Source organism: Culex quinquefasciatus, chromosome 3 (genome assembly GCF_015732765.1).
Source record: "Culex quinquefasciatus strain JHB chromosome 3, VPISU_Cqui_1.0_pri_paternal, whole genome shotgun sequence".
Lineage (NCBI taxonomy): Eukaryota > Metazoa > Arthropoda > Insecta > Diptera > Culicidae > Culex > Culex quinquefasciatus.
In genome coordinates this window covers 139,479,418-139,495,014 of record NC_051863.1, presented here as the reverse complement: position 1 = coordinate 139,495,014, position 15,597 = coordinate 139,479,418, and the positions used below count along the sequence as shown (strand labels likewise).

The window sequence follows — 15,597 nt, the reverse complement described above, 5'->3', positions numbered from 1 at the left end:
TGACCTGAGACATTTTTCTCTGAAATGGAAATATACTGTAGTGTAATGGTCAATAAATGAAGCATTTGAAGACTGAAGTCCAAAATGCATAAGCTCACACACAGTCAGTCACAAGATAGCTCGCATACGAAGATTTGAAGTACCAACTTTTTTCAATTTTAAAAACTAATTCTAATCAAAACACAACGAAACTTCAATTTGAAACGATATATTTTCAAAAATTTGTTCTAATTCTTTGGTTCCGAGATCAGTTCACCGTCCTAGTAGTGCTGCTTGATGTTGGCGTAGCTCTCGCCATGGGGATGGTGGGCATGACCCACTCGCTGGACATGGGGCTGGAATCCGGTCTTGTGGTCCGAGCTGTAGTCCACAATGCGGTGCGTACCATCGGCCTCATCCAGGGTGTACTGTCCCTTGACGTGGTCACCATCACGGTGCTCCCAGGCGCTCTTGTGGTCGTGGGTGTGTCCGTCCTTAACTCCGTACTCGAACTTGTAGCTCGGATGGCTGTGGTAGTCCTCGTAGGCCAGGGCGGCAACGGCCAGGCAGGCAACCAGGGCGATGATCTGGATTAGAGGGAATAATTAGTGATGATGATAAATTGTTTAAAAATTCAAGTAATGGACATACCTTGAACATTTTGGAAGTTTAAATTGAGTTGTTGTTCTGATGGAACGCTAAGCTTTGACTGATGCTTTGTTCGCGCAGCGGTAGAATATTTATACAATCGGCCTTAAACGTACGAGCCACCGCAGTCAGTAGTGGCTTGTTTACGTACGACCATTCTTGAAAGCAACAAGGAGGTATGGCCACACGATCGATTGGAAATTTCACTCGCGAGTATTTGTCAAGCGCGATAAAACGCAAGCAGTGCATGTGAACACGTGAACAATGAGATGTTTTACTTTCGAAGGGTGGTCAAATGGGAAACACAGTCTATCAGATTTTTTAGATGGAAAGTTTGTTGTAGAACAATATTTTAAGATTGGATTGATTAGTGTGATTTTATCAATGTTTCAAAAAATATTAAGTGTTGGGTAATCTTTGCTATGGATTTTCAAACAATAAACTTAACTTTGAATTTACAATTTAGATTTTACTTCGTCCAAGCACTATGTTGTTTCATTAAGCCAATTCGCATCTTATTAACACCTAAGCTCCCAAGCTCAAGAAAAAGAATGAATTAATATGGAAACTTCCTTTTTACAGCAGCAAAAGTGAAAACTTCATAATTCAAGAACTAATTTCAATTATTTTAAAATTTCGTTTAAGATACGACAACATCCTTGATAACTTTTTTGAAAGAAATGTTTTATTTTAATGCTAAATTTGTTTATTGTCTTTGAAAAATGAGTTTTGGCTAATTTGAAAATTTAACTTTCCGATGTTTATTTTTCAAATTTGACCACCCTTAGTCCCACTGTGCCCCGGTAGCGCCCCAATAGATGATTGATCGCATTGTTACAATAATCGAGGGAGATTTTTTTTGCTCTGGTACTTAAGCGCCACCAATATCCCTCCAATGAATGGCCCCACCCCGGCCACACGAAACGGACAGTGAACCGTGAAATTCGCAGCTATAGTTTGGCGTGATGTGGTGTCTATAACAAGGTTAATAGAAAACTGAGCTGAAGGAGCATAAAAAATGGAAATGCACTTTCAATTAGCCAGCATGGCACTTGACGACGACGACGACGACGATGACGGAGGTGCGAAATCGGTTGTGGGGTGCTTGAGCCATTTACCCGGGGTAGCGGACAAACATGCCCAAACATACTTGCTGGAAAGCGGCCCCAGCTGGCTCTGAGAAGACAACTTGCAATGTGTATAAATATTCTGCTTCTGGTTGAGCACGGCATCAGTCTCACCGCAGCTTTTCAATCGTGTCAATCAGCTCCAAGCTAAAAATTCAAAATGTTCAAGGTAGGTGCTGATAACGGCTCATGTCTGGTGCAAAATAAACTAATTTCAATTTTCTATCATTCCAACTTAGATCGCCGCCCTGGTTGTCTGCCTGGCCGTTGCCGTGCTGGCCGTCGAGGATTACCACAGCCATCCGAGCTACAAGTTCGAGTACGGAGTTAAGGACGGACACACCCACGACCACAAGAGCGCCTGGGAGCACCGTGACGGTGACCACGTCAAGGGACAGTACACCCTGGATGAGGCCGATGGTACGCACCGCATCGTGGACTACAGCTCGGACCACAAGACCGGATTCCAGCCCCATGTCCAGCGAGTGGGTCATGCCCATCATCCCCATGGCGAGAGCTACGCCAACATCAAGCAGCACTACTAGGACGACGATCCGATCTCGAAACCAAAGAACTAGAACAATTTTGAAAATAGAAAAATGAAAATCCCATATCATATGCTTCCTTTTGAAGAAGATATCACAACCAACGTGTGTGTGGAAAGTAATTGAATGAAATGTTTGGCAGTAGTGAAAGTGATCGTGTTTAGAGAAATTAAGTATTATTTGTCACATACTTTGACTGATAATGTGAATAAGATTTGAACAGCAGTGTGGGTAATGAGACCCACAAGTAAGGCCTGACGAGTTCCTGGAATGGACGTGGGCCCCACTGGGCCCCACCACTGATGTATGGTAGATGGGGTCTGGGCCACTTTGGAAAACACTGCTCTAAAGGGTGTGAATCCATGGATTTAAAAAAAATCACAAAACAAGAGTTGAACACGTTTTTAACAAGCTATGGTCGAGTGTCCAATTTATGATATTGTAGACATGTTTTATAATTAAATTTTTTAGCTTTTTACAAACTTAAGATAAGATTGTATTCTTAATACTTTTTTAAGGTAATTGGCTAATTGAAGGGGTTCTAGTCGGAGTCGTGGGGGAAACACTGCTTATTCTCGAGCCTTATTATGATATGTTAATCTTGAAGGCATCATATGGGTTAGCTACTGCCAAAGTTTAAATAATTCGATTTTTTTTGTATTTTTTAATCCGACTGAAACTTTTTTGGAGCCTTCGGTATGCCCAAAGAAGCCATTTTGCATCATTAGTTTGTCCATATAATTTTCCATACAAATTTGGCAGCTGTCCATACAAAAATGATGCATGAAAATTCAAAAATCTGTATCTTTTGAAGGAATTTTTTGATCGATTTGGTGTCTTGGGCAAAGTTGTAGGTATGGATACGGACTACACTGGAAAAAAATGATACACGGTAAAAAAAATTTGGTGATTTTTTATTTAACTTTTTATCACTAAAACTTGATTTGCAAAAAAACACTATTTTTAATTTTTTTTATTTTTTGATATGTTTCAGAGGACATAAAATGCCAACTTTTCAGAAATTTCCAGGTTGTGCAAAAAATCATTGACCAAGTTATGAATTTTTTAATCAATACTGATTTTTTCAAAAAATCGAAATTTTGGTCGTAAAATTTTTCAACTTCATTTTTCGATGTAAAATCAAATTTGCAATCAAAAGTACTTCAGTGAAATTTTGATAAAGTGCATCGTTTTCAAGTTACAGCCATTTTTATGTAACTTTTTTCAAAATAGTCGCAGTTTTTCATTTTTAAAATTAGTGCACATGTTTGCCCACTTTTGAAAAAAATATTTTTGAAAAGCTGAGAAAATTCTCTATATTTTGCTTCTTCGGACTTTGTTGATACGACCTTTAGTTGCGGAGATATTGCAATGCAAAGGTTTAAAAACAGAAAAATTGATGTTTTCTAAGTCTCACCCAAACAGCCCACCATTTTTTAATGTCGATATCTCAGCAACTAATGGTCCGATTTTCAATGTTAATATATGAAACATTTGTGAAATTTTCCGATCTTTTCGAAAAAAATATTTTCAAAATTTTCAAATCAAGACTAACATTTCAAAAGTCCAAACATTCAATATTACGCCCTTTTAAAATGTTAGTCTCGATTTGAAAATTTTGAAAATATTTTTATCGAAAAGATCGGAAAATTTCAAGAATGTTTCATATATTAACATTCAAAATCGGACCATTAGTTGCTGAGATATCAACATTTAAAAAATGGTGGGCTGTTTGGGTGAGACTTAGAAAACATCAATTTTCCTGTTTTTAAACCTTTGCATTGCAATATCTCAGCAACTAAAGGTCGTATCAACAAAGTCCGAAGAAGCAAAATATAGAAAATTTTCTCAGCTTTTCAAACATATTTTTTTCAAAAGTGGGCAAAGATGTGCACTAATTAAAAAAAATGATAAACTGCGACTATTTTGAAAAAAGTTACATAAAAATGGCTATAACTTGAAAACGATGCACTTTATCAAAATTTCACTGAAGTACTTTTTGATTGCAAATTTGATTTTACATCGAAAAATGAAGTTGAAAATTTTTTGCGACCAAAATTTCGATTTTTTGAAAAAATCAGTATTGATTAAAAAATTCATAACTTGGTCAATGATTTTTTGCACAACCTGGAAATTTCTGAAAAGTTGGCATTTTATGTCCTCTAAAACATATCAAAAAATAAAAAAATAAAAATAGTGTTTTTTGCAAATCAAGTTTTAGTGATAAAGTTAAATAAAAAATCACCAAATTTTTACCGTGTATCATTTTTTTCCAGTGTAGTCCGTATCCATACCTACAACTTTGCCGAAGACACCAAATCGATCAAAAAATTCCTTCAAAAGATACAGATTTTTGAATTTTCAAACATCATTTTTGTATGGACAGCTGCCAAATTTGTATGGAAAATTATATGGACAAACTAATGATGCAAAATGGCTTCTTTGGGCATACCGAAGGCACCAAAAAAGTTTCAGTCGGATTAAAAAATACAAAAATTAAAATTAAAGAAAAAAGACCGATTTCGTAGAGAATTGCTCATATCCAGTGTGCATGACTAAGGCGTCATCCATAAAGTATGTCACGCAAAAATCGGCCAAAATTAACCCCCCCTCCCCCCTATGTCACACTTTGTCACGCAAGGTTGAACCCCCTCTCAAAAAGTACATCACATTTTGCCAGACCCCCCCCCCCCCTTGTTTTCGATGGAATTTTTTATAGTTTTTATTTCTTTAAACTCTCTTAATTTTGGTATTTTTGCCAATTTTATTATGAAAAAAATAATAATAAGCTGTCTAATTATTCATTTTTAGAATAAACATTGCGATTTAATAAACAGTTTTGTTACTTTTAAAAAAAAGAAGACCTGGTATAACATTCAAGTATGAAAAAAAATTAGAAACTTTTTTTTCACGGCTTTGTATCTAATAAGTTCAAACCATTTACAGCAGTTTTCTTATGAACATCCTGCTTTCAAAGCATTTATTTACAGAATTTTGAAGTTCCAACTGAATAAAAAAAATGTGACTATATAATCAATTATAATGTGATACTTCTAAATAATAGTAACCAAACAATTTTGGAAAAGATGATTTAATTTAATTGTGTACATTTCGAATTAATATTATGCAATCATAAAAAAAAACCTAGCGTGACGTCACAGTCTCGCAAACCCCCCCCCCCCTCCCCCCTTCGTCACATCTTGTCACACCTACGGTAACCCCCTCTCCCCCCCCTAAGAGCGTACGTACTTTATGGATGACGCCTAGTCCAATTTTGTAATTTTGCTTGTTTTTAAATAGCAAAAATCAAAAAGTGACAATTTTGAATAAGAAAAACCAAAAAAATTTATGTTTTTTTTAATAAAGATTAAAAACGGCTTTCGTCATGCACATGGAACCGGTTTAACGAGTCTTCACTAAAATTGTGAGCCGATTTGTTCGAAACAGTGTTGAGATATCGTGGCACTCGTTTTTTGAAACTGCTCAATTTAAATAGCAATATCTCGGCAATGGTACTACCAAATGACTTTAAATTTATTTTGTTAACAGTTGAAAATGTATATTTGCTAATACCAACCTCTAATATTTTTGCTGATTTACGTGTATGTAACCCCTTAAATCAGTTCATAATCAATTGCAAACCTCTTTTTACACCTTAGCTTCCATCCACCCCGGGATTCAAACTGACGACCTTTGGATTATTAGTCCAACTGCCTACCAGCGACTCCACCGAGACAGGACCCAGGGAGACGACTCCTACACCTGGACTGAGCTAACGACCTAACCCTTTTTAGGTTAGTCCGGGGCAAACATTTACTTCCCTTCCGACGGAAGGCGTGATCAGACAAATCTCGTCTCGAAAAATGCCACCGGGACCGTCTGGGATGGAACCCAGGCCGACTGGGTGAGAGGCAACCACGCTTACCCCTACACCACGGTCCCGGCTTAAGGTCTGTACATGCAGGATTTAATTCAATATCGATAAATCGACTCCTTAATGCTATGCTTCTTTTTATCCTAATTCTAATTAACGCTGGCGAGTTCTGGCAAACGTTTGCTAAAATAAGGAATTGGTCAAAACTGAGTTTTAATATTTTAAATGTTAAAATATAATATTAGGGGGCATTAAAGGGTTAAAATTTTATTTTTATCGAATTCCTTGGACAATTTTCTATAAAATGCAACCTGTAGAATGTCTTTTGCTCAAAAAGTTGCAAACTTATGATTAAAAGAAAAAAAAGCTTTTTTTATAAAATTGTCAAAAAAGAGGCCGGTGCCAAAAATAGAGAGAGGGTCCAATCAACACCAAACTTGGGATTTCTGTTAACTATCGAGAGATGAACGTTCCCTCCAAGTTTGGTTCAAATCGATGAAGGTCGAGTCCAAAAGTGTACCTAGTTGCCCTGAAATAACCCTTAATTGATTTCAATTCAGGGGTTTAGGGGGATTTGGGCTAATAAAAAGGGTATTTTATAATGCAGAATTGATCATTATTCCAGTCTTTTATTACAAATTTAATGTAACACTGCAAATATTTTACAAGGAAAATTCATCAATCTAAAATGCTCTGAATTTCGTTTAATTCAACGAATGTCTTCAAAAAAATCAGCTTGAGCCAGTAAGAAATCGTTTTTCAACACAACAATTTTCAGTGATTTTTCTTTAATAGCTAAATCCAAAAAGATTTTTTTCCCATACAAATTCTTACGAGCCAAACATTGTTTTTAAACAAATGTATTTCAAAATTTAGATAATTATTATAATTAGCATCATTACCGGCAATAAATGATTAATGATGATTTCTAGACTTTTATTTGATTAGGTCCTATAAACATATGAAAACACAATAGCTTATAGGACCTTTGAAAAAAAAAAACTCTAGATTTTTTTTATATCTCTACAAAGAATAGGAAAATCATCGCCAAAATAAATCACTACGTGTATGCACGGAGAAAAATCCGTTCCAAAAATCCTGAATAAGCGTTTATGAATTTCGGAACCGCAAACAAAGAGTTCAAATTGCATGGTACGTTTTTCAAAAAAGTACCATGAAATTTGCACAATTTGGACGTGGTTCCAGATTTTATGAAAACTTGTTCACGATTTTGAAAACTGATTTTTCTCCGTGTGGTATTATTCTAAACAACTTGTAGAAGGAAATGTTTCAGAATATTGTCAGAAGAACAAAATCAAAAAAAAATAAAGGCTTTGATGGAAGTCGTGAACTAAAGGCTCCTCGAAATGTTAATACCAAAGCTGCCTGCTTGAATTTGTGCAAAAATAAAATTCAAAACAATTAGATTTTACTACTTTATTTACTCATTGCGACATTTTTCTCGTTCAACCAATCCGGAAGCCATTTTCTCTCTTAGTGATGCTGGTCAATGTTGGCGTAGCTCTCTCCGTGGGGATGGGCGGCGTGTCCCATACGCTGGACATGGGCCTGGAATCCGGCCTTGTGGTCCGAGGCGTAGTCCACCACACGGTGGGTTCCATCGGCCTCATCCACGGTGTACTGTCCCTTGACGACATCTCCATCGCGGCTCTCCCACTGGCTCTTGTGATCGTGGGTCTTCGAGTCCTTCACTCCGTACTCGTACTTGTACTTGGGGTGGGCATCCTCGTAGGCAGCGGCGATGACGGCCATGCAGGCAACCAGGGCGAAGATCTGGAATAGTTATAACATTTGTTGGTTAGATATTTTTGGAGAATGTTTGAAATATTTGCATATACTTTGAACATTTTGTTTGAGGAGGGTTTGTTGCTGTTCTTCTGAAAGACTGAGCTGAAACTGATGCCAGAACATTCTATTCTTCGTATATTTATACGAAAAAGAACTGTTCGTGAGGCATCACAAAATTGTGATCGCTCTCACACAGTATTTCCTATGTTCTCGTGAGGCCAGTTTAATTTTCCCGCCGAATTATGCATGAAGGAAAACGTGGTGCACACATACCTTGTTAGCAAAAAATGCACAAAATGCAAACGAAGCTTCAGTTTGGCATTTCTCCTTCACGGTATATTGTATACACGGCAGCTAAAGAGGAAAATTCACACATAGAAAAATAAGAAAAAATCAAGAACATACGTGCAAAAGAACGAGTGTCATGGCTACGCTGGCATGCAAGTCCAAATGTTGCTTTCTTTGTGCATCGGCTTTAATAGACACCTAATGCATTTCTTGACATTGACGATGGAAAATGGCAATAATTGTACCCATTTATGTTCCTATAAATATTTGGAAAAAAGATCCACCAGACATCAGTTCAGCTTCATCGTTCCATTCGAGAGAAACATCTGCCAAAACCTCCTCAAAATGTTCAAGGTATGTCTTTGAATAATTTCAAAGCTTTATAATAAACCGCAATAACTTAAACCAACTTTTTTTCAGATTTTCGCCCTGGTTGCCTGCATGGCCGTCATCGTCGCGGCTTACGAGGATGCCCACCCCAAGTACAAGTACGAGTACGGAGTTAAGGACGAAAAGACCCACGACCACAAGAGCCAGTGGGAGAGCCGCGATGGGGATGTCGTCAAGGGACAGTACACCGTGGATGAAGCCGATGGAACTCACCGCGTGGTGGACTACGCCTCGGACCACAAGGCCGGATTCCAGGCCCATGTCCAGCGTATGGGACACGCCGCCCATCCTCATGGAGAGAGCTACGCCAACATTGACCAGCATCACTAGGACTGACGTTGACCGGATAATTGTTATGAATGTGAATAAATGTCGAATATTAGCGAAAGATTAAATTTCCTTTGATTTTTTATTTGAATTGAGAAATTCTGATCCTTAGTTTTATTAATATTTTGTTGCTTAAAAGCATTTTAAAACTATTTGATAATTATGAAAAAAAAATCACAAAAAGGAAACCTATTGAGTAATTTTCTAGAATTTTTCAAGATGTTTTATTCTGTATGTAAAAAGAAGCTACATATTTTGCATAAAAGATTATTCCATTTATGGCTCCATACAATTTTGTGGGCCGGTCATACAAAATTGGCATGTGATAATTCAAAAATGTGTTTCTTGTGAAGAGTTTTTCTGATCGATTTGGAGTCTTCGGCAAAATTTTAGGTTATGTTTAGGAAATTTCAGAATGAAATTGAAGTAATAGAAAACAACATTTCCGATTTTTGGTGCAAAATCTTGTACAGAAGATATAAATTTATGAATAAAAAAATTGGAAAAATAAAACTAAAAATTTGTTTAACAAAACTTCAAACAGCTTCTTTAGACGCAAAATCTAAAATGACTTAACACATTTTTTTATTAAGTAAATCGCCTTCAAGTTGAAGGTACCGTGGATCGGGGTGACATTGATGTAATTTCAATTTATTTTTCAAATATTATTCATCCATTTTCAGCGATTTCACGGAAGTCGCGTAATCCGTGAAATTTGCCCTTGACCGTGAAATCTGATCAATACCGTGAAATGCCGCGAAATTCGAAAAATCAATCGGATAAATTCTCTTCAGCGTTTGAAAAATTTATTTTTGATTTGAAACAACCCACAAGACGAGTATTTTGGAAGCAGTTATAAAAAAACATTCAAAATGATTTGAATATTTAAGTTACATTTTTTTAATTTTATTTTAAAGTATAATACATGTTGATAAAAATTGCAGTATTTATAAATGTTTTAATTTATTGTAATTATCAATACAAAATGCTTTTCCCAAACTTATTCATAGTAATCAAATATTCAGGGTCACAAAATGTCCAGGTACGTATTTTTTCTACAATGTTTTTTTTCGATCAAGTGTTTCATAATTCTTTGAAAAAAAGATTTATTTAAAATTGTTATTTTAAAACCAGGGTGACAAGTAGTTTCATTTCAATATTATATTTGTATGTATCATTTGAAAAAGAACCAATCAAACGTTAACAAACTGAAAAAATGTTCTTTTTATTATAATTCACATAAAATTTATATTTATTTATTGAAAAAAAAAATCAAGCGTGATCAAAATGCATTTGAGATTGATTATTCTTAAAAATATGAATTTTTGTTGCAACCAAAAACAATTTCTTTGCATGATGCATGATAAATCTACTTTGAAAATAGTTCTGCTGAAAATGCTTATAAATCGGTAGATATTTTTGATTTCTGATTCAGTTGCGATTAAAACATGTATCCTAGAAACTAATATTAGTTGCATGATGATACAGATCGTTTACCGATTCGATTTTTTTTTTTCATTGAGGAAATATAACACGTGAAAAGCATCATTATTTAATTATCACTCATCAAGTTTCATAATTCATGTTAACTTAACTTTTGAAACTTTTCAAAATATGCTGAAAACTACTTCTTTATTTTGCAAAACAAACTTCAGTCTATCATTGTCACCATGGTTTACGGTTTTTAAGGTAATTTTTTTAACCTGGTGATCAGTTTTGGCAAATAAAAAATACTTCATGAAGAAAAAGAACCCCTGCCAAAATTATTTGGAAAAGCTGAGGAAATTTTCAACATTTTTGACTGCCGAGAAACTACCTTTTAAATCTTAAATTTTGTGAAAATTGAGTTTTTCAATGTGTCACCAAAATAGCTCCCATTTTTAAAATCGTGATATCTTAGAAACTGTGGTTTGGTTGAGCGTTTTAGCAGAATGCATTACTATGAATACAAAGAGACGAGTTGTTCCTTTTAATTCCGCTATATATTTTTAATATCTTGACAGATACGTATTTCGTCTACTACTTGCAGACTTCATCAGTGTTCTGTTCTCGACTCGACTCGAACAGAACAGAACACTGATGAAGTCTGCAAGTAGTAGACGAAATACGTATCTGTCAAGATATTAGAAACTATTAGGGGAGAGTGGGGAGACTTGATCCCCTTTTTTTGTATCGCACATAACTCTGTCAATTTCTCACAAAACTATAAACTTTTAGCATGAATTGAAACCTTAAACATTCATCTATGTTTGGCTAATAAGGGTATTTCATCAGATGAACTCTTCGAATCATGCCAAGCGTTTTAAAAAAATATTTTAAACCGGCATTTTAAAAATGTTAGAGGTAACTTGATCCCCATTTCAACATTTTGAAGAAATCTTAAGCAAAATGTTTCTTATTCATCCAAACTTGTAATTTTCTATAAGTTACCGCAATTTCACATGAAACCTGTACGTTTGTGTTCAAAATATAACAAGTTTAGCATGTAAAATATTTAAAAACTTTAAATATTTTTTTTTTAGACCAAAATTAAGCATGTTTACAAAAGCTGAATATTTTTGTTTACAAAACTTTTGAAAAAAGGTTCAAACTTCAGTAAGTTATGTACAACTATACTAAAGGAACCTATGTGGGTAATTCTCTACCAACTCACACGAAATCGGGAAAAGTTGCCCCGACCCCTCTTCGATTTGCGTGAAACTTTGTCCTAAGGGGTAACTTTTGTCCCTGATCACGAATCCGAGGTCCGTTTTTTGATATCTCGTGACGGAGGGCGGTACGACCCCTTCCATTTTTGAACATGTGAAAAAGAGGTGTTTTTCAATAATTTGCAGCCTGAAACGGTGATGAGATAGAAATTTGGTGTCAAAGGGACTTTTATGTAAAATTAGACGCCCGATTTGATGGCGTACTCAGAATTCCGAAAAACGTATTTTCATCGAAAAACACTAAAAAGTTTTAAAAATTCTCCCATTTTCCGTTACTCGACTGTAATTTTTTTGGAACATGTCATTTTATGGGAAATTTAATGTACTTTTCGAATCTACATTGTCCCAGAAGGGTCATTTTTCATTTAGAACAAAATTTTTCATTTTAAAATTTCGTGTTTTTCTAACTTTGCAGGGTTATTTTTTAGAGTGTAACAATGTTCTACAAAGTTGTAGAGCAGACAATTACAAAAATTTTGATATATAGACATAAGGGGTTTGCTTATAAACATCACAAGTTATCGCGATTTTACGAAAAAAAGTTTTGAAAAAGTAACTTTTTGCGTTTCTCTTTGTTTCGTCGTCCGTGTCTGTCTGCGGGTGACCATGAACAGCCATGATCGATGACGACCAACTTTTTCAAAACTTTTTTTCGTAAAATCGCGATAACTCGTGATGTTTATAAGCAAACCCCTTATGTCTATGTATCAAAATTTTTGTAATTGTCTGCTCTACAACTTTGTAGAACATTGTTGCACTCTAAAAAATTACCCTGCAAAGTTAGAAAAAACACGAAATTTTAAAATGAAAAATTTTGTTCTAAATGAAAAAATGACCCTTCTGGAACAATGTAGATTCGAAAAGTACATTAAATTTCCCATAAAATGACATGTTCCAAAAATTTTTACAGTCGAGTAACGGAAAATGGGAGAATTTTTAAAACTTTTTTAGTGTTTTTTTCGATGAAAAATACGTTTTTTCGGAATTTTGAGTACGCCATCAAATCGGGCGTCTAATTTTACATAAAAGTCCCTTTGACACCAAATTTCTATCTCATCACCGTTTCAGGCTGCAAATTATTGAAAAACACCTCTTTTTTCGCAAGTTCAAAAATGGAAGGGGTCGTACCGCCCCTCCGTCACGAGATATCAAAAAACGGACCTCGGATTCGTGATCAGGGACAAAAGTTACCCCTTAGGACAAAGTTTCACGCAAATCGAAGAGGGGTCGGGGCAACTGCTGTGTGAGTTGGCGGAGAATTACCCATGTATGAAAACCCAGCCCAATTAATAATCTTGAGGCTGATTCCAGTGACTGTAACAATGCAGGGATCAAATCTCCCTAAACGCACTTTTTTAAACAATTGATTGTAAAAATAGTATGACGATAAATTTAACATCAAAAGCGTAAGGGTTTTGGAGTTGATAAGTTTATCAAACAATTCATGTATAAAACATATTTTTTGAATATTTTTTGAGTGTTTTCTATACATATCAAAACAAAGAAAAAAAAGATCTCTTTGAAGTTTTTTGCAGCTCGTTTTAGAAAAATGTGTGTAACTCAATCTAAACATTTTTAATTTTTTTCTTTGTTTTCTACAATGAGTTTAAGTTAATTTCACACAACTTTCTAGAACAAAGCTCATTGTTTTACCCACATGCCCACATGCTGACGAGATACAGGGATCAAGTGTCCCCGGGGATCAAGTCTCCCCACTCTCCCCTACATATTTCGATTTCCATTGATCCCTAACTCAATTTTATGTGAAATTTTTTGCTCTTTTCCATAAAAATAAGCAAGCCCAAAATGAATGCCCTTCCAAAAGGTTACTCTTGATTCTAAATTATCGAAATTAATTTCGTTGTTGAAAAACGTGTCTTAGTAAAAATTCAGAAATTTTAGAGGGTCACCCCCACCATAACACAAAAAAAAACAAAAGGTACTTCAATAAATCGACATTTTATTACTCAAAACCGGACTTCCAAATCTCTAATGGTGCTGATCAATGTTGGCGTAGCTCTCTCCATGAGGATGGGCGGCATGTCCCTTGCGCTGGACATGGGCCTGGAATCCGGCCTTGTGGTCCGAGGCGTAGTCCACCACACGGTGGGTTCCATCGGCCTCATCCACGGTGTACTGTCCCTTGACGACATCTCCGTCCCGGCTCTCCCACTGGCTCTTGTGGTCGTGGGTCTTTTCGTCCTTAACTCCGTACTCGTACTTGTACTTGGGGTGGGCATCCTCGTAAGCGGCCACGATGACAGCCATGCAGGCAACCAGGGCGATGATCTGGAATTTTGAAGTTTCAATTAATTTGTCAAATATTTCCTAAACTGATGAAATTCACCTTGAACATTTTGAATTTGTGAATTCGTAACGATGGTGTGTTGATGAATGCTGAATGTGTACTGATGCTACTCAACGGTCATCAGTATTTTATATACGTTTAAGTGAGCAAATTAAGCTCTTCTTCAAACAGATACCGTGCTGCACTTTTCATTGTTTCTTCTTCCATGCATTGCATTTTTCAATTCACCGTTTTTAGCAGTCATAATTTCGCCCGTTTCGTGCCGTCTCAATAACACCCTTCTATTTGCATTGAATTGAAAAGAAAAACGAAAGGAAGCTAGCACAGCTTATCTAATGTATTAACAACAAATTTGGCCGGAGGTAATTTCATTAAACAAGCAATATCACCTCTCAACGCGGTACAGGATGCAATGAGAGCCAGCTTCCACACAGCCCAAAAAGTGCTTGGAGGTTCAAGGTGATGAAGAAAGTGTTCAAGATGAAACTGAGGAACCAAGCGTGAGGAGCAAGGTAAAAACTGCATTGCAGGAGTTCTACAGGAAATTGACACTCTCGTAAACACTAATTTATACGAAAAAACTAAAAATGCTCAAACAAGTAAATATAACAGTTGATAATTTTGTATCATTGCATTAAAAGATCTTTATTTAGCTAAATCGTTTTTCTTTTCAAAACAAAAATAAAAAAACTATTTAAAATGCACAAACAAATTTATAATTTTAATTAAATTTAAATCCTAAAATTAGAATACAGAGTTAAAAAGTGGAACAACAACTTTTCGATTTGACAGAGAATTGCTCATTTCCAAACTGTTCAGTGTGATACAATAATAATAACACACATGATGCCGAATTATCGGTATTTGAATGTTTCACAAAACTGAACCAATTGCCGCCCATAATTATCGTTCGCCTCACCCTCTATAAATATTCATGGATAGCCGAAATTCATCATCAGTCGGTTCACAGCATCCGATCAGTCTCATCAAAAGAAGAAGCACAAAAAAGTAGCTCAAATAAAAAGCAATAATGCAGAAGGTGAGCTCAAATTCGAAGATTTGATTTCAGACTCGTTTCGAATGTAAATCCCAGCTTCAGAATAGTTGAACTAACCATTTGACCCCCACTTTCCAGTTCATTGCTGTTGTTGCCTGCCTGGTGGCCGTGGCCGCTGCCCTGCCCTACAAGACCGGCCCTGCCGCCCCCATCGTGGAACCGGCCCATTACGCCGAACCGAAGGACTCGCACCACCACCCGCAGTACAAGTTCGAGTACGGAGTCCAGGACGGTCACACCGGCGATCACAAGGCCCAGTGGGAGCAGCGCGATGGTGACCACGTCAAGGGATCGTACACCCTGGATGAGGCCGACGGTGGCCACCGGGTGGTGGAGTACCAGTCCGACGGTCACGGTGGAATCAACATCCAGGTCAAGAAAGTCGGCGGACATGCCCCCGCGCTGAAGGCTCCCCAGCACCACCACCACGACATTGTTGCCCCCATTCCGGTGGTTCCGGTTCCGGTCAAGTCAATCAAGACGAAGCACCAGCACACCGGCGAGAGCTACGCCAACCTGAAGAAGCATCACTATTAG

At 36.5% G+C, this 15,597-nt stretch overlaps 5 protein-coding genes across 5 annotated transcripts; 3 read left to right on the top strand and 2 right to left on the bottom strand.

Annotated features, from left to right (window-relative positions):
- Positions 1 to 192: 192 nt before the first annotated feature.
- Positions 193 to 7,960, bottom strand: LOC119769273. The gene is made up of 5 exons (XM_038261233.1): positions 7,678 to 7,960; positions 2,491 to 2,495; positions 1,990 to 2,328; positions 631 to 650; positions 193 to 566 (listed from the first exon to the last, which is right to left on the bottom strand). Exons 1-5 carry the CDS (start codon positions 7,944 to 7,946, stop codon positions 261 to 263), a joined length of 939 nt encoding a protein of 312 aa, XP_038117161.1. The 5' UTR covers positions 7,947 to 7,960; the 3' UTR covers positions 193 to 260.
- Positions 1,870 to 2,360, top strand: LOC119769855 (cuticle protein 19-like). The gene is made up of 2 exons (XM_038263583.1): positions 1,870 to 1,923; positions 1,994 to 2,360. The coding sequence occupies exons 1-2, from the start codon at positions 1,915 to 1,917 to the stop codon at positions 2,297 to 2,299; spliced, it is 315 nt and encodes a 104-aa protein (XP_038119511.1). The 5' UTR covers positions 1,870 to 1,914; the 3' UTR covers positions 2,300 to 2,360.
- A 655-nt stretch (positions 7,961 to 8,615) lies between the features above and the next one.
- On the top strand, positions 8,616 to 8,990 carry LOC119769272 (cuticle protein 19-like). The gene is made up of 2 exons (XM_038261232.1): positions 8,616 to 8,624; positions 8,691 to 8,990. The coding sequence occupies exons 1-2, from the start codon at positions 8,616 to 8,618 to the stop codon at positions 8,988 to 8,990; spliced, it is 309 nt and encodes a 102-aa protein (XP_038117160.1).
- A 4,651-nt stretch (positions 8,991 to 13,641) lies between these two features.
- On the bottom strand, positions 13,642 to 14,051 carry LOC119769271 (cuticle protein 19-like). The gene is made up of 2 exons (XM_038261231.1): positions 14,043 to 14,051; positions 13,642 to 13,984 (listed from the first exon to the last, which is right to left on the bottom strand). The coding sequence occupies exons 1-2, from the start codon at positions 14,049 to 14,051 to the stop codon at positions 13,685 to 13,687; spliced, it is 309 nt and encodes a 102-aa protein (XP_038117159.1). The 3' UTR covers positions 13,642 to 13,684.
- Positions 14,052 to 15,033: 982 nt separating this feature from the next.
- LOC6034629 (cuticle protein 8) lies at positions 15,034 to 15,597 on the top strand. Its single transcript, XM_038261230.1, has 2 exons — positions 15,034 to 15,042; positions 15,139 to 15,597. Exons 1-2 carry the CDS (start codon positions 15,034 to 15,036, stop codon positions 15,595 to 15,597), a joined length of 468 nt encoding a protein of 155 aa, XP_038117158.1.